The sequence below is a fragment of the Dama dama genome, chromosome 2 (assembly GCF_033118175.1).
Source record: "Dama dama isolate Ldn47 chromosome 2, ASM3311817v1, whole genome shotgun sequence".
In the NCBI taxonomy this organism is placed as follows: Eukaryota; Metazoa; Chordata; class Mammalia; order Artiodactyla; family Cervidae; genus Dama; species Dama dama.
Window position 1 is genome coordinate 564,106 of NC_083682.1, and position 19,236 is coordinate 583,341.

Below are 19,236 nucleotides of genomic sequence, written 5' to 3' on the forward strand. Positions count from 1 at the left end.
CCCCGGAGCGGCCGGGACCTCTGGGGCCCCCAAACCCAGCTCCGCTTTTGATCCGAAGGGTGGCTTAGCGTCAAGAAGGTGAGCGGCTGAGGCTGGCTTTCTTGCATCCCCATCAGACCTCGAGGGAGTCAAGAGGTCATTCTAACCAGGCTCCGCTACAGCCAGTGTGCCAATCATGGCTGGGCAGGCGGACTCAGGACGGCAGGGGGAGGGGAGCCAGGTACCACACGAGGGGGACGCCCTTCACCCCCAAGAGTCTAGGAGAAGAGACATCTACTTAGAATATTTATTTATCTTCTTACAGGACAAGACACAAAAAGTTACAACTTCTTAAAACTCTTCAAAGGAAAAAAATATAATTCTGTAAGCAGCAGCAGCAGCTTCCAAGGTACAGATGTGACGGGAGAGAGCAGCTCCCAGGAACAACCGTGAACTGGGGGGCCCAGGCCTGAGCCCCAGGTAGTGTCACTGGGAAGGGGGCTCCGGGGAGGGGCCCAGGGGTGGGGGACACAGCACCGCCACATCAGATCAATCACCAACACGACCACGTGGCTAGGGGCGGGGCAGGTCAGGACGAGCTGCCTCAGTTCACAACACCGAGGGCCGGGGAGGGCGGAGCTTTACTAAGTGTGGTCAGGGGCCTTAAGCAGAGGCCCGGAGAGCAGGCTAGGCCCGGGGAAGACGGGAGGGGCTGCTCCTGGTGCCCCCCAGAAGATGCTCCCGGGCTCCATACTGGTCCTCATGCCTGCCCTCCCCTCTGGCCCACCCGGCCCTGGAGGGGGCGTGGCTTCAGAAGTAGGGGCGGGCGGAGACAGATTCCTGGACGGGGTCACTGGGGAGTCAAGGGCACACACCCATGTGCTCACACACTCCTGCACGCACACACACACACACACACACACACACACACTGCCTGGCCACATGGGGACGGCTGGAGCCCCCCACAGCAGAGGGCGGCCGCCACCCGCCCCCAACATTCTCTCTCTCTCACCTACACACACACCTCACATGGGCTGGGTCCCCAGCTGGGGACGGGGGCTGGGTCCCACAGTGGGGGCGGGGGACCTGTCCTGGGAGTCAGCACTCAGGGCCACCCCCCGTCTAGGATTCCTGGCTCAATATGGGGGGCAGGAGAGCCCGATCCTCCTGCAAGGCTGGCCAAGGCAAGAGAACAGCAGCAGGGGAGGCTGGACGGACAGACGGAGGGGTGGACAGAGCCGCTTGTGCTCGGCAAGTTAATAAATAGGTTTGTGCGGGGTCCCCTCTGTGGACTAGGGGCCAAGCCTCGGGGACAGGAGCTGGTAGACTGGAGGGGAGGGTCCAGCTTGCCCAGCCCAGGCTGGGGGCCCCCAGTCCAGAGACCAGCTCTATCCCTGGGGGTTGTTCAGACTGGGGCAAAGGTGGGCAGGGCTGGCTCCAGGAATGTAATGGTTTCGGCCTTTTCTAAGTAAGTAAGACGTTGATCCCGGGGGTTGTGTAGGCAGGACCCCGCCAGGCACGCGTGTGCACACCTGCACTCCCCCTCTCCCCACCCCCACCCATCCGGGTGGGGAGAGACTCTCGTGCTTTCCCCGGTGGGGGGGCTGCCTGCCTCGGCCCCCTCTCTGGTCCTGCTTGACTGGAGGGCGAGGGGCGGCTGCTGGGCTCAGGGCTGGACGCGTGGCAGCCCCAGCAGGGTCTCAGCGATGCCCAGGAAGTAGACCACTTGAGCGATGCCGAACAGCGGGGCGATGACCAGGGCGCGGCAGTAAGCGCCCTTCAGGAAGGCAGAGGGGCCCTCGTTCCGCAGGATCTTCCTGCAGGGAGATGGGGGGCGGTCAGAGCCATGGCGCTCGGGCTGCCCTGCCCTCCCCGCCCCTCGGGGCTCGCCCACCTGGCACAGTCCAGGAATCCCGAGTAGGTGTCCTCGTTGATGCCACGCTGCAGCGACTGGAGCCGGGTCTTCACCACTGCAAGGGGCACGCGGGTCAGCGTGGGCCCTCAGCCTGGACCCACCCCCAGCCCCGCCCTGCCCCAAGCTGGGCACCGACCGTCACAGGGGTTGACGGCCACGGCGGCCGCACTCCCAGCCACGCAGCCGGCCAGGAAGGACACGTAGAAAGGCGACTTGTCCCCGGATGCTGGCCGGCCCAGCTCGTTCAGGTTGGCGAAGAGGGGGAAGTAGACGATGGAGAAGGGGACATCCCTGTGGGGGGACCGCGGGGTGACTGGCTGGGATGCGTGGGGCAGACGGGTGGATGGGTGGGCCTCCCCTCGCCCTGCCTGCCCCCCACCTGAGCAGCGTGGCCCCCAGGCCCTTGTAGAGGCCAGCGATGCCGCGGCTCCGCAGCAGGTCCCGGGTCAGCTGCGTGGCTGTGGGGCGGGGGGCGGCTGGAGCCTCCACCGAGGGCTGGCCACTCCCCTGGCCTGAGAGCTGGGCCTGGGCGGACAGGATCTTCCTCTGGGCAGCTGGGGAGAAAGGGGGCGGCCTGCTGGTCTCCCTCCAAGCACAGAGTGGGGGCGGGGATGGGGTCCAGCTGGTGTCCCACCATGCCCCACCTCCCCCACACCCTCACCGAGGCGGCCCGCGTCCTGGAGCTGGATCTTCAGCATCTCCATGGGGGTGGTCACGATCACCTGGCAGGTGCCTGCCCCGCAGCCCGCCAGCATCTCCTTAAACAGGGTCAACTTCTGCCTGCAGTAAAGAGGGTGGGGCTGCAAGGCAGAGTCAGAGGACCCTGCGGCTGGGGGACGTGAAGGGGGTGGGACCAGTGAAGACACAGGCAGCTCCCCCCACCCGCCCTCCAGTAACAGGCACCGAGCCCGAGAGACAGCCGGCTCACAGCGGGGCCAGGGACGGGCTGAGGACTGTTCTCAGCAAACAAAACTGGAGGCGGAGTGGGCGGTTCAAGTGCTCCGTGGGGACTATTGCCCTTTCAGCTGCACCCTCAGGTGATAGGGAAAACTGGCCAGTGCCCCCCAAATCTCAGCCTACAAGGGGCAGCAGGCAATGGCTAGGGGCCAAGGACCCCTGGGGCCTGAGTACTGCGGATTCAGCATCGGAGGAGGAGGTGGAGGAAGAAGCCCTGCAGGTTGGGTGAGGGGCCCCCAGGACGACCTAGCTTTTGTCCTCTGGAGGCACAGCTCCCCCTCCCTTCGTGACTGTGGCCCCCAGCAGTCAACCGAGCCCCTCACCCGTCCTTGGAGAGCTGGTATCGGAAGAAGTCATTGGCTGCCAGCTTGATGGCCTTCTCGGGGGTGACGAGGGTCAGATTCACGGCAGCTCCTGCGTGGCGCGCGGATGGGTCAGTAGCTGGGGCCGGGAGGCTCTCAGCGGGCACTCGCCTCAGTTGGCAGAGCCATCCCCCCGCCTAGCGGCTCCTCCTCCAGGTGACCCTCCCGGTCCAGTGGGTGGGCCTTCGTGAGGAACACGCCCCCTGCCGTATAGAGGTGGGGGGCCTGGGCGGGGAGAGGGGGGCGCATCCAGCTTGGGGTGGGCCAGAGAGCTGAGGAGGCCCTCTCTGTGTGAGGACTCCGCTGCACAGCGTCTGGGCAAATCCAGGCTTGGTGGTGTCTCCTAAGCAGCTTTGCAGTCAGGCCCCGCCCCCCCCCCAGTGTCCTGGCACAGACAGGGTCCTGCCTGTCCCGGGAGGCGGCGAGGCCGCTGCGATGGACACACAGGTCCCGCCATGCTGGGTGCTGGCAGCGGTGGAGGACGGGGCTGAGTGCTGCCCTTCCCCACCCCACACCCCGTGCAGGTGCAGCCAGCCCCCACGGGGCACGTCCCCACCGTCACACCAGGCCCTCCCGCCCCCTGCCCAGCCTCACCGCGGTACATCCCGAAGTAGCCCTCTGAGCGGATGGTCTTGATGAGGCAGTCGGACCTGCAGCCCCGGGGGGGAGGAGTGAGCCGGGGGCAGCCAGGGTCCAGCTGATCCAGGCAGGAGCGCCCCCAGGCCTGTCCTCCCCCCACCCCAGCCCGCCAGCTCACATGCTGGTGTACACGCGCTGGCCATTCTGCTGGTTCTGCAGCCTCGTCTTGGCCAGGTCGATGGGGAACACGCAGGTGACCCCAATCAGGCCGGCGATGCCGCCATTGATGAGCTTGGCTGGCAGGCTGCGTGGGCAGATGGAGGTCAGGCGGCCTCCTCGGCCATAGGTCGGCAGGGAGGGAGGGCAGGGTAGGGTGAGGCTGGGCTGGGTTCTGACCTGATCTGCTTATCGGCCATTTAACTCAGGAGCACCCAGGTAGGAGCCGCGGAGCGGGATGCCAGACAGTGGGGGAGGGAGCGCAGGGCGGAGGCGGGTCCTCTGCTTTCAAGGGTGTTTCCAAACCAGAGCTTCTGTCCTAGGAGAGAGGGGACTGCAATCAGCGGGGGTGGGCAGACAGGAGAGGCACACCAGAGGAACAGGCTTCCCCATCTCCCTCCCAGGTCCCCCACAGGGGCTCCGAGCGGCTCCCCCAGGTCCCCAACCCCACTCGGGTCGGCCACATGTTGTGGGCTCGCAGCGTGCCATGAGGCCCACCACCTGGCCCCATCCCTGGGCCACCTGGTTTCCTCTCAAGATCCCCCACCAGCGCGTCCTCCCAGCTGGCCTTGCTCACGCTCACGTGCAAGGAGCCCTTTAAAGGGCCAGGCGCCTCCTCCCCTGGGCTGGGCTGTACCAACCCCATTCTCGAGCAGCCTGCTCTGTCAGGATGGGGGTGAGAGAGCCCCAGGGCCCCCGCGGGGCTCAGCTCACAGCTGCCCAGGTAGATGCGGCCAGCGCAGGTGCAGACCCTGCTCCGTGGCAAGTCCAGGCTGGAGCCCCAGACCACCGCTCCCCTGGAAGAAGCAACCAAACCACAGCCAGCCCTGTGCCCACCCTCCCAGGAACTTCACCCCTGACTGCCCCCTCCCTCGCAAACACACACGCCCAAGGAGGGCGGGGGATGGCGGCGGAGCCCCCCCCCAAGGAGGGCGGGGGCTGGCTAACCCTCTGAGGCTCCCTGTGTCTGGTCCACCACCTATTCCGGGGGGGCAGGCCCAGGAGGCCCCTCTCTCTAGGGGCAGGGCTGGGGACCCACAGCCAGCCCCAGGGGCCTCCTGCGGGGGGCGCCCCCCAGCCCGCGCCGAGACCAGCTGTCCCTGCCTCGCACCCGCCGCGCCGCTACTCGGGTCACACGGCTGGCTCACACCTGCCGTCGCTCGCGGACCGGTGACCTTCACCCCCGCTTCCCCGGGTCGGGCGGCCCCCTGCCCCCTCGGCAGCCCGCCGCCCCCGCCGTGGTCCCGCTCACCCCGGGCACGCAGGACCGGCTCCTCCACTGCTCCTCCTGGAGACTCCAGCCCGCGGGCGGGCGGGCGGGGGAGGGCCAGCGGCCGGGGGCGGTGCCGGCGGCGGGGATTGGCTGCGGGGCGGGGCGGGGCGGGGCGGGTCTGGGGGGCGGGGGGCGACTTTCTCTTTCAGTTTGGGCGGGATGAGGCGCCCTGCCGCCGCGGGAGAAAGGATGAGAAGGGGGTGTGACAGCTTCTGGGAGGCTTGGGCTGGCCTCCGAGCCCCCTTCAGCCCGTGAGGCAGCGGGTCTGACGGGCTAACCCAGACAAGCCACGCAGCCGGTTCGAGGGGCCCCAGCCCGCGGCTACCGTGCACCCAGCTGCTCCTCCGCGGCCAGCAGGCGGGCTCTGGTTAGGGCCCTGGGACCCCAGGAATGGGGCTCTCTCTGTGCCCGGGCACAGGGAATCTGCAGCTGTGGGGTGGAGATGGGCTGTGCCCACCTGTGTCTGCGGACCGTGTGTCTTCTGGGAGGTGCATTTCAGGGAAAACTCATGCAGGAGCGGAGAAGACACGCTTGTCTGCTGCAAAGGCCAGGGGGTGGCTGGATCACAGAGACCCACCGGCTGCCACCCACACTCCCAAAGCCCTCTGCCCCCCAGATGCCTCCCACCCCACTTACCCAGAGCCTCCGTGCCCCAGTCTCAGAGAAGAGCCTGACCTCTGCACTTCAACCTGACTCTCTCTCCCCACCCCCACTCCCCAGGTGCAAACGCCACAGCCGATTGTTGTCCCCGACCCTTGGGGACAAGGTCCATACTCTGCCCTCTTGGACCTGAGCAAGCCCACCAGACCCCACCCCCTGTCCAGGGTAAGGGACACCTGGATGCTGGGGTCCCGGAAGTCGGACAGACTCTCCAAGGTGGGGAGGGGAGCAGCTGTCCCCGGAATAGAGGCAGGCCTGGAGATCCGAGCCTGAAACCGTCAGCCCTGGGTCCCACTCTGCACGCTGGGATGGGGGAGACGCTTTAGAACCGAGTAGTGTGGGGAGGGGCTCTGCCAGGGGAGAACTGGCAAGGGGTCCTCTGGACCAGGAAACCTCCTTTTCCTGTCCTCACTCAGTGGTTCCTACCACCTGCTCATGAGAGCTCGCTCGGAGCGCCCTCCCCTTGCACCCCAGGTTGCCATAGAGACCCGGCAGCCCCAGCCAGGCCTGAGGCCCCGGGCTGTCAGCCCTCCCTGTCCCCCCTGGCTCCCGCAGCGTCCTCAACCGGGGTTGCAGGCGAACTCTGAGCTGAGCTGTGACAGCTCAGCTCAGAGGCCACCCGCAGGATCATGCTGCTGCCTCCAGGCCCCCCAGGAAGTAAAATCTGCCACGAAAGAAGCCCCTGGACTCCCTCACCCCCAAGAAATGAAAAGGCTGTGAGGCTCCAAGTCTGCTGCTGGCCCTTCCCTCCCCATTCATCCCTCCCCGCCCCTTGCCCCGAGGAGGCACTTTCGGTCCCAACGGCTGGAGGGGCGCCAACTCGGCGACAAAGGAGGCGCGGAGTGGGGGCTCAGGGCTGCGACTGGAAGCCCGGCTCAACTCGCCGTCCAGCTGGAAGAAGTCCCCATGGGGCCCGGATCGCCATGCTGAAGCCCGCCAGGCGATGGCGACTTCAGGCACCCACGTGTCCACGTACATCCCGCAGGGCCCCACGTGAGTGTCCCCCACGGCCCGGCTCGTTCCTTGGGGACTAGCCTCCGTCTCCCGACCGGCGAGGACACGTGTGCGCGGGGAGCGCGCCCGGCACCGCCCGGGGCCCGGCCTCCCACACTCCGGCGGCAGCGGATCCGAGCATCCGCCGGCGCGGGCTCCGCAGAAACCGCCTCGTCCGGGCAGATGTCACTTCCCACAGCTGCCGTGGTGCCCCTGGCCCCCGCGGCCGGGCTGCACTCGGGTGGGCTCAGCGGAAGGAGCCGCCAGGCGGGCACTCACCGCGCGCTCTGCCGCCGCCGCCGCCGCCTCTGCCGCCGCGCTGGCCTCCCCGCCTCGCCGCGCGCCCGGCTGCACCTAAGCGCGGGGGCGCGTCCGCTCGGCGCCGCGCGCGCTCCGCCCCCGGCCGGCGGCTGGCTCGCTGACTCCGGCTCCCCCTCCTGGCCGCTACGGCCACTGCGCTCGGCAGGCCCCGGTCCGGCGCCAGCCCGCGCTCTAGGTCTCCAAGGGTTTTCACTGGGCGTTCGACCTCCCCTCGGGTGCATAGGCCAGGGACTACTCCCGTCGGGCCAGCGGATGGAGGGTGCGCTGGGACGAAGTGTCCCTAAGGGAGGAGCCGTGCGAACTCAATTGGCCAAGCATCAGATCCCCAACCAAAAGGCAGATGTGCAATCCCGCACAGGACCGACTGTATTCATGGGGCAGCAGCTGTTAACTTTGTAGCTGGGACTCCTCTCCCTCCCCGATTGGGACCCAATGCAGGCGCTGGGCGCAGACCAGCAGGAATGAGGGCTGTGCGGAAGGAAGTCTGTACAGAGGCCTGCTTGCAGCAGAGCAGGGCCAGGCCTCAGATCACCTGGTCGCCCCTGGCCTTCCACCGGCCTCTCCACCCAAGAAAGTCAGTGCTGAGACAGCGACCAGGCCAGCGTATGTGTGTTACACGGGTGGGGGGGTCACTTTGTTCACACGCAGGGAAGATTTGAAAGCGGGAGCCTCAGGGTCCAGCCCGAAATCTGGGGTCTCGGTCTGGGCAGGCTCTAGGGAGGGTGATGGCGACCGGTCAGGAGAGGCAAGGTTCCTGGGGGCCAGGCTCGTGTGCTGGAGGCCCTCCTGGTACTTGCGGCGGCCAAGCTCCAGGACAGCCTGCACCTCTTCGGCCACATCCCGCCGGTCACTCTGCTCCAGGGCCTGCACGAGGCGCCCCACGGCCCCCAGCTGCCCAGCCTGGCGCTCCGCCCAGGAGAAGAGCATGTGGCGGATCTGCCCATCCAGGTCATCCCTGGGGGGACAGGGGTGCAGTCAGGGGGGTGCCTGCCAAGACAACCCGCCACGCCCAGGGCCTTGCTTTCCCTCCCAGCACAGGGGCCTTGCTCCGTGGGCCAGGGGTGGCCAAACCCTCCCTATCCTGCCCATCTGCCCTGCCCCCCTTCCCTGGACAGAACCTCAGCCAGCCTCTGGGGGGAAGCCAGCAGGACGAGAGGCTCAGAACTCACCGGAACTCGTGCCGGATGCGCTGGAGCTCACGGTAGGGCAAGCCCAGGTGCAGGGCCACGGCCGGCCAGTCGGGGCCCAGGCGCCTGGCCACGTTCAGCAGGTTGCTCTGGGTCAGGAAGCCAGTCTCGGCGTCGCCCAGGTTCAGAGGCGCCAGGGAGAGACCAGCCCCCTGGGCCGGGCCCTCGCATCCCCGCAATCTCTGCGGGCAAGTCGAGGTGGCAGTGAGCTCCGGCCTCACCCCAGCCCACCCCAGGGGCTCCTCCCCCGTCCCCTCCACACGGGGCTCCCCAGCCAGGCCTCACGGGCAGCTTGATGGGCAGAGTGGCCATCCACAGGGCAGCTGTGCCCCTCTTCTGCCGGGCAGCCTCCGCCTCCTCAGGGACCACCTCAGGCACCTCGCCCCGGTAGAAGGACACCTGGGGGGGGAGGGGGGCTTCAGTGCTCTGGCCTTGGCCCGGGCAGCCCGGGGCGCCCACCCCACTGGCCCACCTGGCCCCTCACGGCCCGAGCCCGTCGGTCCAGGGCGGTGGTCACGTACACCTCCTTCAGGTTCTTCAGGTGGGAGTAGAAGACAAAGCACACCCTGCCCTCCACGCAGTCTGGGCGGTCTGTGGGCACAGGGGGTGGTCAGCAGGGACTCGGGGGCAGACCCAGCGTCCCTGCTCCAGGCGCCAGGGGCCACACCTGCATCGATGTCAATTCCCCTCTCGAAGGCAGCAAAGAACTTCTCCCCCTCAAACATCTCCACGGTGTCCGAGGGCTCAGGGCCGCGGTATCGCTCCAGCAGCCGCCGCAGGGTGGCGTCCACCTGGGTGGGGAGGGACCCACTGGCTGGGTGCCCGATGCCCTGCACCGCCCCCCCACCCGCCTCCCCCAGCCTGCCGCCGCTGCCCCCACCTTGTTGCGGGGCAGGCACTGCAGCAGGACCTGCTCGGGGTCCCGGCGTCTCTGCAGCGCGATGAGGTTCACGCGATGCAGCCGCAGCCGCTCCCAGGCCTTCCGCGCCAGGCCCCCCACGCAGGTCTTGGTGGTGTACCAGAGCCAGTACCTGGGAAGGCGAGGATGAGGGGGGCCCTGCAGGCCAGGGGGCGTGGGGAGGGGGCCGAGGCTGTGGGGGCACTGACCAGGAGAAGCGTGTGACCTGGAAGCGCGCGTACAGGTGCGTGAGCTCCAGGGCCACCTGCGCGGTGATGTCGTCCCAGGTGGCCGCGGGGGCGGCCCGGTGCAGCAGGTGCAGGCAGGACCGGTCCAGACTCAGGCCTGGGGCGGGGGGAGGCGGGGGGGGGGCGGTGGCGTGCCGGCTGAGGCCTCTGGCCGGGCACCCCTTCTGAGCAGCACCCTGCCCCGTGCCCACACGGCTGCCCTCACCTGTGATGCCAGGCGGCAGAGGCAGCTGCACGGTGACTGGCCGAAGGAAGCTGGAGGGGCCGCTCTGCGAGAGGCAGAGCAGGGGGCTGGCGGCCGCCTCGGGCTCCCCCAACAGGGCCGGCAGCTCTCTGCGGCCCACGTGCACCACCTGGAGCAGATGGGCCGCCCGAGCGGTCACTTCTGTGCCCAGGCGTCCCCATCACCCCAGCGGGCGTCCCGGCCCTACCTGCATGCGGACGTGCCGGGGCTCCTCGGTGGCCCCAGCGGGGAAGGTGACCCTGACCCCAGCGTGTCCCGAGGAGCACAGCAGCGCCCCCTCTGGTGGCACCAGGCAGGCATCGGACACGGGGCGCGAAACCACAAGGAACCAGGAGAAGTGGGGCACCTGGCAGTGCGCCCAGAGCCGCTGGCGCGGGCGCAGAAGCACACGGTTAGGACCGGCGGGCCGGAGCAGAGCCGGCCCTTCCCAGACGGCCCGGGCCGCCCCCACCTGGGGCGCCTCCTCCTCCAGGTGGGTCTCCAGGTCGCTCCAGCTGTCGTCACTCAGCGTCCTGACAACCACCTCGCGGAAACGCCGGGCCCGCGGGGGCACAAATAGCAGCCACAGGCCCACCTCCTGCCAGGCAAGGGGGGACGTGAGCGCCAGGGCCACGCCGGGCCCTCCTTGCTGGGGCCCTCGCCCGCACCCGCCCTGCCCTGCCCCAGCCATGCCTGCTGGAAGGCCACCCCGTGGGGCTGCAGCTCCAGGACACCGCTGAGCAGAGCGTCGTGAGGACCCAGGGGCACGAGCCGCGGCTCCGGCAGCCACAGGCGGTAGCGGATGGTCACGGGGGCAGCAGTGGCCCCTGCGGGGAACTGCAGGCGGACGCCGCAGGCCAAGGTCACGGAGCAGCCTTGGGGCGTCACGGCAAAGCTGAGGGAAGACAGGTGGGCACAGGGTCAGACAGCAGGGTCCCCTAGGTCTGAATCTGGCGCCCCAGGCACCTGTGGGAGACCCCCGAGGCACGGGCAAGGTGTACAGTGAGGGCAGTGTGGCGGGTGGACAGAGGCTTTTCCAGCCTGGCCCCTCCCTCACGCCATACCTGTCCAGATCTGAGGTCAGCAACAGCCTGGGCATTTCTGGGACCATGGGTGTCCCTGGGGAAGGAAAGATGGGCTGTTGGGCCAGTGATGACACCTGCGCCCTGACTGTGGTCTGCCCCCAGCCCCACCGCGACCCTACCTGGGGGGCTGGGGGGGTCAGGAGGGGGCCTGCCCAAGGGGTTTCCTTGCAGGCGCACAAAGGGGGCGTCCAGCAGCTCAGGGGGCACGTCCCGGAGCTGGTTGTCCCGCAGGTCGAGCCGGGTGAGCAGCGGGAGGCGGGCCAGGCTGGCGGGCACCGAAGCCAGGAGGTTGCTGTGCAGAATGCAGAGCCGCAGGGCCCGCAGCCCGGCTGCGGGAGGCGCCAGCTCAGGGCCTGCGGAGGACCGTCGTGGCTACCCGCCCCCAAGCGCTAGTCCAGGCGGCTCGCACCGCAGGCGTCCGGGGAGCCCTTTCAGTCTCCGCCCCTAGCTGGACTAGAGAGCTCGGGGAGGCCTGTGCATGGGGGAGCCTTGACAGCCAGGGAAGCGGGGGGCACGCGAGGGCTGCCGGGGAGGCGGGCCGGCCCGGGTGTACAGGGCACCGTGGAGGACAGACGGCCGTGGAGGAGAGTAGGGCAGCCGGCGGCCCACAGGCACTCTCCACTGGGCCAGGGGAACCAGGGCCGTGACTCACCGAAGGAGCCAGGGAGGCTCTGCAGCCGATTGGAGGCCAGATTGAGCTCGGCCAGGCTGCCCAGGCCTCCGATCTCAGGGGGCAGGGCCTCCAGCAAGTTCCCAGAGAGATCGAGGCGCTGCAGGCTGGACAGGGCTCCCAGGGCTGGGGGCAGCGTTCGCAGGCGGTTGTGGGTGACGGCGAGGAAGGTGAGGGATGGGAGGGCCCCCAGGGCCGCGGGCAGCTCTGAGAGGCAGTTACGAGACAGGAGGAGAGCATCCAGGCCACACATCTGGGGGACGCAGGCCGGCAGTGTCTCCAGGCTGTTGAAGCTCAGATCCAGGTGGGCCAAGTGGGCTAGGCCACTCAGGCTGGCGGGCAGCGTGGTGAGGGACCCCTGGAGGCAGGCACCCAGGGCATCCCGACGTTGCCCACCTGATGGGGGAAAAGCAGACAGACGTGGCCTTCAGAGTCAGAGACCCAGGTGAGCTCAGCTCTGCTGGCCAGGGAAACGGGTGCATGGAAACGCAGAGCTCCACCCCAACCCCACCACAACAGAGAGAGACGGACAGATGCTGCAGAGCCACCGGCAGGTGAAGCAGGCAGACACAGACGGTGCGGCCTCATCTCAGCTGACAGCCATCACCGGTGACCCACCCCTGGTAAAAGACCTGCCCTGGCATCTGCTGGAGACACCACTGTGCAGCTGCTGGGTCCGGGAGCCCGGGCCCAGCCAGCTTCCTCTCGGGGGAACACGGCTGGGTAGCGCTGTGCAGGGAACAGGGCTGGGGCTGGGGCCGGGGTCCACCTTTCAGGACCAGGAAGCAGAGGCAGGAGCTAGAAAGAGGCTGGGACAGGGCTGGGACTGGGGGGGCTCACCTTTGAGGACCAGGGAGCGGAGGTGTGGCAGGCTCCAACGCAGCTGGGCCAGGGCAGCCTCCAGCAGCTGAGGGTCCTCGTGGCCACTCAGCTGCAGGAAGTCCACCTCCAGCAGCTGAGGGGCCTGCTGGGCACACAGGCGCAACAGCCGGCGGCAGCCCCCAGGGTACAGGTGCAGGCTCAGCCGGTTTCCGGCTGGGAGCAGGGGCGCCTCCGGCCCTGCACCCGCAGCCTCTGGAGCATCTCTCGCAGCATCTTCTGGGGCCGACGTCGCGGGCACCGGCCCCGCCTCCACTGCAGCCATCGCCCACCAGGCGTCCTCGGGGGCCAGACATGTCCCAGCTCGCCAGGCAGGCCTGCTCAGGCAGGGCCCAAAGAGGCTGCAGGGTCGGGGGAGGAGTGGGCTGGGCGTCCTCCCAGCCAGAGGAAGGGGGACTCAGGCTGGAGGGAGCCAGGCCCACTGGTCCAGAGTCCAACGCCTAGGCTGGACAGACTGTCACTGACATGGGCTGGGGAAGAGAACTCCCCGGGGCTGGGAAGGTGGCAGGCAAGAGACCTGTGAGTGCAGAGGGGCTTGGGGACAAGCTGAGGGAGTGGGGGAGGGAGGCCTCACACCCCCAGTCTAGAAACTTGACAAGGGACTCCTAGTCCAGACCCCCGCAACGCCGCCTGCCGGGCACCAGAGTCCCACCTCCAACCTTCACATTTCTCGGCTCCGACCGGAGGCAGTGGTTCTCATCTACCACGTGGGGGCGGTGGCCCAGGCAAGGACACGAGTGATCCTGCCCGCGTCTGTCCGAGCAGCGCGAGGGGGGTCCTGAGGACGGGACCCACTTCCTGGCCCCTGGAGGAGGACTCTCCCGCCACTTCCAGCTCGCACCTCAGTCCGCAGGGGAGGTAAGTGCACCGCGCAGTCGCCGCCCCCACCGCTTGGGGCGTGCCCTGGGGGAGAGACCGCACCGTAACCCCCACCCCCATCCCCACCCCAATCTCCGCGTCCCCTAGTCGCACCCGCGGCCCGCGCGTCACCTGCGCTCCCGGCGGCGCGTTTCTGGGTCCGGCCGCGTGGGAAGCTCGCCTCGCGCCGGCAAGGTCCGCCGGCAGGGGTCTAAGGGTCCCGCCAGCCCTGCCCGCCCTCTGCCGGACAGACCGCCCCGCCGCACTCAGCTTCCTGTCGGCCGGCGTGCGTCTGTGCGACCGGCCTTCCCGCGGGAAGGCCCGCTTTTCGCGCCATAAAACCAACCTCTCCGACGTTCTCGGGCTCTGGACCCGCTCTGCTCTGGCTATGCATTCCCGCCCCCGTGTTAAAATGAACTAGTGCGATCTCTGGCTGCAGGGGGTACTGAGGGCTGATCGCAGTTGCTGTCCCACACCCACCTCCTACCGGAGGTCAGCACCGAGGTCCCCAGCCAGCCCCCAAAGGCCTCCTCTCAGGTCCTGCAGAGCTCAGGGCCCACCTTCCATGACCCTATCTTACGGGAGCACTCTGGGCCACCTCCCAGCCCCCTCGCCCCCAGCGGGCTTCCCCATAGGCTGCCTCCTTTCTCAGCGTCTCACAAGACAGGAAAAGGAGATGGGAGAGATCAGATGTGGCCCAAGGCCACTCGGTGAAGGCCAAAGTCAAGGACCAGATTTGTCTCTCCAGAAAGCCTTCCCAACTGGTCCTTCCACCTCACAGAATAGGTGCCTGTGAACATGCACATCCACCCCAGCCTGTTCTGCCCCAAATGACACCTCTGTACCCTCTTTCCGCCACCCTCCCCAACTACCAACATCCTTCCCACCTGGACGGGCAGTTCCTGCTAGGCCTGTGTTCTCCCCAGCTCGTATTCCCCCTTCAGTTTCCACATAGCTGCTAGAATACACACACACATGCAGGAACATCATTCAGACTTAAAAAGTAATGAGTGATGGCGCATCGACTCAATGGACATTTGAGTTTGAACAAACCCTGGGAGATAGTGAAGGACAGGGAAGTCTGGCATGCTGCAGTCCATGGGGTTGCAGATCCGACAGGACTGAGCCACTGAGCAACAAAAGGTAATGAAATCCTGACACATGTTACAATGTGAATGAACTTTAAAGGGCATTACACTAAATGAAATAAGCCAGACACAAGAGGACAAATACTGTATGATTCCACTTATGTAAGATCCCTAGAGCAGTCAACAAAGAAATAGAAAGTAAATGGGAGCCAGGGGCTGGGAGAGGGATGGGGCTTTAATGTTTAGAATTCAAGAAGAGGAAAAAAGTTCTGGAGATACACTGTGGTGATGGTTGCAGTTGAACGCAGTGTGATGGTCATTGTGAATGCATCTAGTGCCACTAAACTGTATGATTAAAGTGGTTTTACAGTATGTATTATCGTACCATTAAAAAAAACACAACAGGCCACTTTCCCGTGTGACGGCAACAGTCCCATCCTTGCCAAATGGTGTTCCTCACTTTACCCCAGCTGTGTGACCTTCAGCAAAAAAACCTTTCTGTGCCGACACTCATCGATATAATGGGGTTTCCGTGGGGCCTGCGTTATCACATCGGGGCTTGGCCCTAACACGAGCCCGCCTGGGCTGCCTGCTGCCTCTGAACCCATCTCCAGCCACCTTAGCAAGGCCTCTACTCCCGGGGCCTGACGCTAGCCCGGATCTTCGCAGGACCGGCGCTCGCTCACCCTTCAGCCTCCTCGCTCAGGGTCTACCTCAGTCAGGACTGCCTCGTTTAACTACTGTGTCCGCGCACTAGAACCTAAGTTCTGAGGAAGCAGGACCGGACCTGCGCCCCCCAGGACTGACGCCAGCCTGCAGCAAGGTCCCTGACTCGGAGTGAACAAGGAACGTGTGCTGTGTCCGCGGGGAAGCTGATGTCACTTCCGAGAGGGCACGGCCCGGGTGGGGGCGGGTCACATGGGCGTGGACGGTTCTGGCTCCGCTCCTCCGAGCGGCGGTGACAGAGCCTCCCAGCTTCACCTGGGGCCCCCGCCGTGGCACTAGGGATGGGGGGAGCAGCGGCTGGCTTCCGCGGAGTGAAAGCTCGGGGCGGCTCGCCCGCCCGTCTGGGCCCGGCCGGACAGCCGGCTCCCGTACGCGTAGCCCGCCGCACCCCCTCAGCAGCGCCGGGCCACGTGCGGCCCGCAGCGGCGCCCCCGTGCTTCCGGTAGCCGTGCGCCATGGGACTTGTAGTTCGCCGGCCGCGTCCGCAGCTCCTTCAGAGAAGCGACCAGCGCACGGAGGCCGCGCTGCATGCTGGGAACTGTAGGCGCCGCGTGGCATCCTGGGAACCCTGAAGGGAGAAACGCTACATTCCTGGCTCGTGCCTCTCTCAGCCCCACTTCCCCCCGGGATCTCGGGCGGCAGTCGCCCCACTATATACACGAAGACAGCCCTGGAACTGCCTTCCGCCTTTGCGGTGGTGGCTGCGCGACAGACGGGATAATGGCGTCTCCTGCGTCCTCATTGGCTAGGCATCTCGTGACGTCACTAGGAGGCGCCCTCGCGGGGCGCCGAGCGCAAGTCCCGGAGGCTTCTGGGTAGCGAATTACTCCCGCCCCCAGCACCGGCGCTTTCCTTTCCGTCCCTGACGCCGCCGAGGTCGCACGCGCGAGGCTGCTCTGCCACCGCTGAGTGAGTGGGCCGGGAGGGCCGGGCCGCGGGGCCTGGCCGCGGTCGTGAGTGCCGCGGGGGGCGGGCGGGGCAGGGCGTGGGCCAGGCCTCGGCGGCGGATCCGCACCAGCCGCGCGCGGCCCGGCACTAACCTCGCAGGGACCCGAGGCCACCCGTAATGCCGTTGTCCTTGTCTCATGCGTTAGGATGCGTTACGTTGCCTCCTACTTGTTGGCTGCCCTCGGGGGCAATTCCTCCCCCAGCGCCAAGGACATCAAAAAGATCCTGGACAGCGTGGGCATCGAGGCAGACGACGACCGACTCAACAAGGTAGCCGCCTTGCAGGGGCCCGAAGACCCCGCCGACCCTCTACTCCGCATACGGGGCTCCCTCTCCTACCCAACCCAGGGAAGTAGGTTGCCGCGGGTTTGGTGGGAGGCCTTTGCCAGCCCATGTGGTTTTGGAACTGCTCTAATGTACTGGTACAGCCCAAACGAAGAAAAAATGGAGATGAAGTCAAGTCCGCGTTAGCGTGGCTCAGTGGGAACAAGTCACGTGTAAGCTTTTTTTTTTTTTTAAGTGAAAACAAGTCCACCTTGACTTTATTTTTTTGAACTTCATATGGTGGTGGTTTACTTGGTAAGTCGTGTGGGACTGTTGCAACCCTGTGGGCTGTAGACCATCAGGCTCCTCTGTCCATGGGATTTCCCAGGCGAGAATACTGGAGTGGGTTGCCAAGGCGGACTCCTGCAATGCTAGCAGATTCTTTACCAACTGAGCTACAAGGGAAGTCAAAAATACACTACGTGCCATGCTGTGCTTAGTCACTCAGTCTTGTCCGACTGTGCCACCCCATGAACTGCAGCCCACCAGGTTCCTCTGTCCATGGGGAGTGTCCATCCCGACCTAGGGATGGTGCTCAGGTCTCCCGCATTGCAGGTGGAATCTTTCCTGACTGGGCCCCCAGGGAAGCTCTTGCTCAACCTAGTGAAGGTTATTTTGATATGTATTGAGTGTAAAGTGAGATATTTTGCATTTTTTTTAGCAGTAAGTTTTGGAGTTAGTTTCCACGTGTGGGGTGTCTTATCTTACCTGTCCCGAGTGGGTCATAACTGCGTTGCGGAGCGGAGGGGGGGGTGGGGTGGGGTGAGGTGGCGGCCTCTGGTGACCCTGCTTCTCATGTGCTCTAGGTCATCAGTGAGCTCAACGGAAAGAACATTGAGGACGTCATTGCCCAGGGTGAGGTCGTGTTTGAGGCTTTCGTTTTCACGGTCCATTCTAATCCCTGCTGGTCAGCCTGTGACCTGCCAGGCTTCGCTTGTGGACCAGAGCACCCTAGAAGCCTTACCCAGAGGAGTGAGCAGGGTTGCTATGGGCTCCTGCCATGGGCGCTTCTAGACAACCTCCCGGGCAGGGCAGCAGGGTGCCTGTGCTCTCGGTGGGATTCTGTAAACAAGCCTCACCACTCTTTTGTGGGGGGCTAGGACTGACCACAGGCCCCTGCCCTTTCCAGCTGGAGCTGGACTTGATTGGAAGTTGAGCTTTTGGGGAGCTGTTTTTGTCCGTGGGTCCATGATAGGGCAAAGGCAGCCTTGTCTGTGAGCTCACTGCTGGGGGTGAGGATCTGGACACTGGGATGGTGGGTTTTACCTGCCTGTTCGTAAGCATGTTTGTTCAGCTTACCTCCCGCTTAGGGCGTTGTGGACCTACAGGTGTGCTGGGGGGTTCCAGTGTCTGGGAAAATGGGAATCTTACATGGACCCTAACGAGCTGGACAGTGTCTCTTCACTTTGAGATGACGTTCAGGTGGAACACCTGCTCTGGGCTCACCTCCCCTTGGGTCTCTGCAGGTATTGGCAAGCTGGCCAGTGTGCCCGCGGGCGGGGCTGTGGCCGTCTCTGCTGCCCCAGGATCTGCAGCACCTGCTGCCGGTTCTGCTCCAGCCGCAGGTAAGTGGAGGTTCAGGAGCTGTTGGTGCCACGCACTGGGGTCTGTCTCTGCCAGGTGTGTGGCCTGCAGTTCGACTGAGCTTGCCATGCTTTCTCCCCACAGCAGAGGAGAAGAAGGAGGAGAAGAAGGAAGAGTCAGAGGAGTCAGATGACGACATGGGCTTTGGCTTGTTTGACTAGAGTCCCGCTTCCCTGCAAATAAAACCCTTTTTATGTATTTCCTGAGTTATCTGTGAGTGCTTTGTTAGTGTGGTCTCTGCATCTTTGTCTTGTTCTGGGATGAACCAGGACCCTTGCTCAGTGGAGTCTGAAGAGTCAGGAGTGGGGAGCCTGGAAGGGGGTACTTCCTGAGGGTCTTGAGTATGGCCAAGCCTTGAGCCTCCTTCTTGGACATTGTCCCGGCTCCTGAGGACTGCCAGGGTCTTGGAGGGAATAAGGCTTTCGGGGGACTCCCCGTCCAGAAAAGCTTCCGAACCTGGGGAGGGTGGCCTCTGCTTTCTGAGGCGGGTGCCTCCCATTGAGGCCAGCAGTTCCCATCAGATGGAGTGGTTTCAGTTACACAAGGGGACGTGGTGCAACCGGATTCCGCTGTAGGAGCCGGACTCCTCTGGCCTTTTTCGAGTCAGCACCCCAGCTCCACCTTAGCTCCTGAGCAACTCGGGTGTCATGCAGCTGCTCTGAGCCTCAGTGTCCCCAGCTGTCTGGTGGCCACTACCTTTGCTGGGCAGATGTGAAAGTGGCTTGCAGACAGCAGTGCTGGCCGCGTGCTCTTCAGGTCCTTTAGTGGCAGGCCTGCCCATGCCCCTTCTGCCAGGTTCTGGCCTAGAATACGGGGCAGAGGGGAGAGGCCCTCTCACTGCCCAGTTCAGTTCAGTTCAGTCGCTCAGTTGTGTCCGACTGCGACCCCATGGACTGCAGCACACCAGGCCTCCCTGTCCATCACCAATTTCTGGAGCCCACTCAAATTCCTGTCCATTGAATTGGTGATGCCATCCAACCATCTCATCCTCTGTCATCCCCTTCTCCTGCCTTAAATCTGCCAGCTTCAGGGTCTTTTCCAATGAGTCAGTTCCTTTCATCAAGTGACCAAACTATTGGAGTCTCAGCTTCACCATCAATCCTTCCAATGAATATTCAGGACTGATTTCCTTTAGGATGGACTGGTTGGATCTCCTTGCAGTCCAAGGGATGCTCAAGAGTGTTCAACACCACAGTTGAAAATATCGATTCTTCATTTCACTATCCTGGCCCTGTAGCTGTTGGCAGTCTTCACTGCCAAGGC

The 19,236-nt window shown here is 65.3% G+C and overlaps 3 protein-coding genes and 1 non-coding gene across 26 annotated transcripts; 2 read left to right on the forward strand and 2 right to left on the reverse strand.

Annotated features, from left to right (window-relative positions):
* Positions 1 to 272: 272 nt before the first annotated feature.
* Positions 273 to 7,278, reverse strand: SLC25A22 (solute carrier family 25 member 22). Of its 8 annotated transcripts, none has more exons than XM_061160817.1 (10): positions 7,214 to 7,278; positions 4,189 to 4,327; positions 3,971 to 4,096; positions 3,808 to 3,863; positions 3,175 to 3,265; positions 2,556 to 2,674; positions 2,274 to 2,448; positions 2,031 to 2,185; positions 1,874 to 1,949; positions 273 to 1,796 (listed from the first exon to the last, which is right to left on the reverse strand). In XM_061160817.1, the coding sequence occupies exons 2-10, from the start codon at positions 4,206 to 4,208 to the stop codon at positions 1,646 to 1,648; spliced, it is 969 nt and encodes a 322-aa protein (XP_061016800.1). In that variant the 5' UTR covers positions 4,209 to 4,327; positions 7,214 to 7,278; the 3' UTR covers positions 273 to 1,645. The 8 variants fall into 8 exon arrangements, with proteins under 8 accessions (XP_061016800.1, XP_061016839.1, XP_061016792.1 ...); XM_061160856.1 differs by having other exon boundaries at positions 4,189 to 4,322; positions 7,214 to 7,275; XM_061160809.1 differs by lacking the exon at positions 7,214 to 7,278 and adding an exon at positions 5,739 to 5,798.
* Positions 7,279 to 7,598: 320 nt separating this feature from the next.
* On the reverse strand, positions 7,599 to 15,365 carry PIDD1 (p53-induced death domain protein 1). 15 transcript variants are annotated; one of them, XM_061160896.1, is made up of 16 exons: positions 15,078 to 15,358; positions 13,105 to 13,348; positions 12,407 to 12,786; positions 11,549 to 11,962; positions 11,016 to 11,225; positions 10,876 to 10,930; positions 10,505 to 10,706; positions 10,020 to 10,409; positions 9,794 to 9,941; positions 9,550 to 9,685; positions 9,323 to 9,473; positions 9,110 to 9,233; positions 8,915 to 9,033; positions 8,728 to 8,841; positions 8,425 to 8,624; positions 7,599 to 8,210 (listed from the first exon to the last, which is right to left on the reverse strand). In XM_061160896.1, exons 3-16 carry the CDS (start codon positions 12,708 to 12,710, stop codon positions 7,868 to 7,870), a joined length of 2,910 nt encoding a protein of 969 aa, XP_061016879.1. In that variant the 5' UTR covers positions 12,711 to 12,786; positions 13,105 to 13,348; positions 15,078 to 15,358; the 3' UTR covers positions 7,599 to 7,867. The 15 variants fall into 15 exon arrangements, with proteins under 15 accessions (XP_061016879.1, XP_061016908.1, XP_061016860.1 ...); XM_061160925.1 differs by having other exon boundaries at positions 12,407 to 12,762; positions 13,098 to 13,348; XM_061160877.1 differs by having other exon boundaries at positions 13,098 to 13,348.
* A 506-nt stretch (positions 15,366 to 15,871) lies between these two features.
* RPLP2 (ribosomal protein lateral stalk subunit P2) lies at positions 15,872 to 18,171 on the forward strand. Of its 2 annotated transcripts, none has more exons than XM_061161007.1 (5): positions 15,872 to 16,026; positions 16,212 to 16,335; positions 17,196 to 17,244; positions 17,856 to 17,954; positions 18,058 to 18,171. In XM_061161007.1, exons 2-5 carry the CDS (start codon positions 16,213 to 16,215, stop codon positions 18,132 to 18,134), a joined length of 348 nt encoding a protein of 115 aa, XP_061016990.1. In that variant the 5' UTR covers positions 15,872 to 16,026; position 16,212; the 3' UTR covers positions 18,135 to 18,171. The 2 variants fall into 2 exon arrangements, with proteins under 2 accessions (XP_061016990.1, XP_061016997.1); XM_061161014.1 differs by having other exon boundaries at positions 18,061 to 18,171.
* LOC133040935 (small nucleolar RNA SNORA52) lies at positions 17,275 to 17,409 on the forward strand. Its single transcript, XR_009689074.1, has one exon. It is a non-coding gene; the product is annotated as a small nucleolar RNA SNORA52 (small nucleolar RNA).
* Positions 18,172 to 19,236: the final 1,065 nt, after the last annotated feature.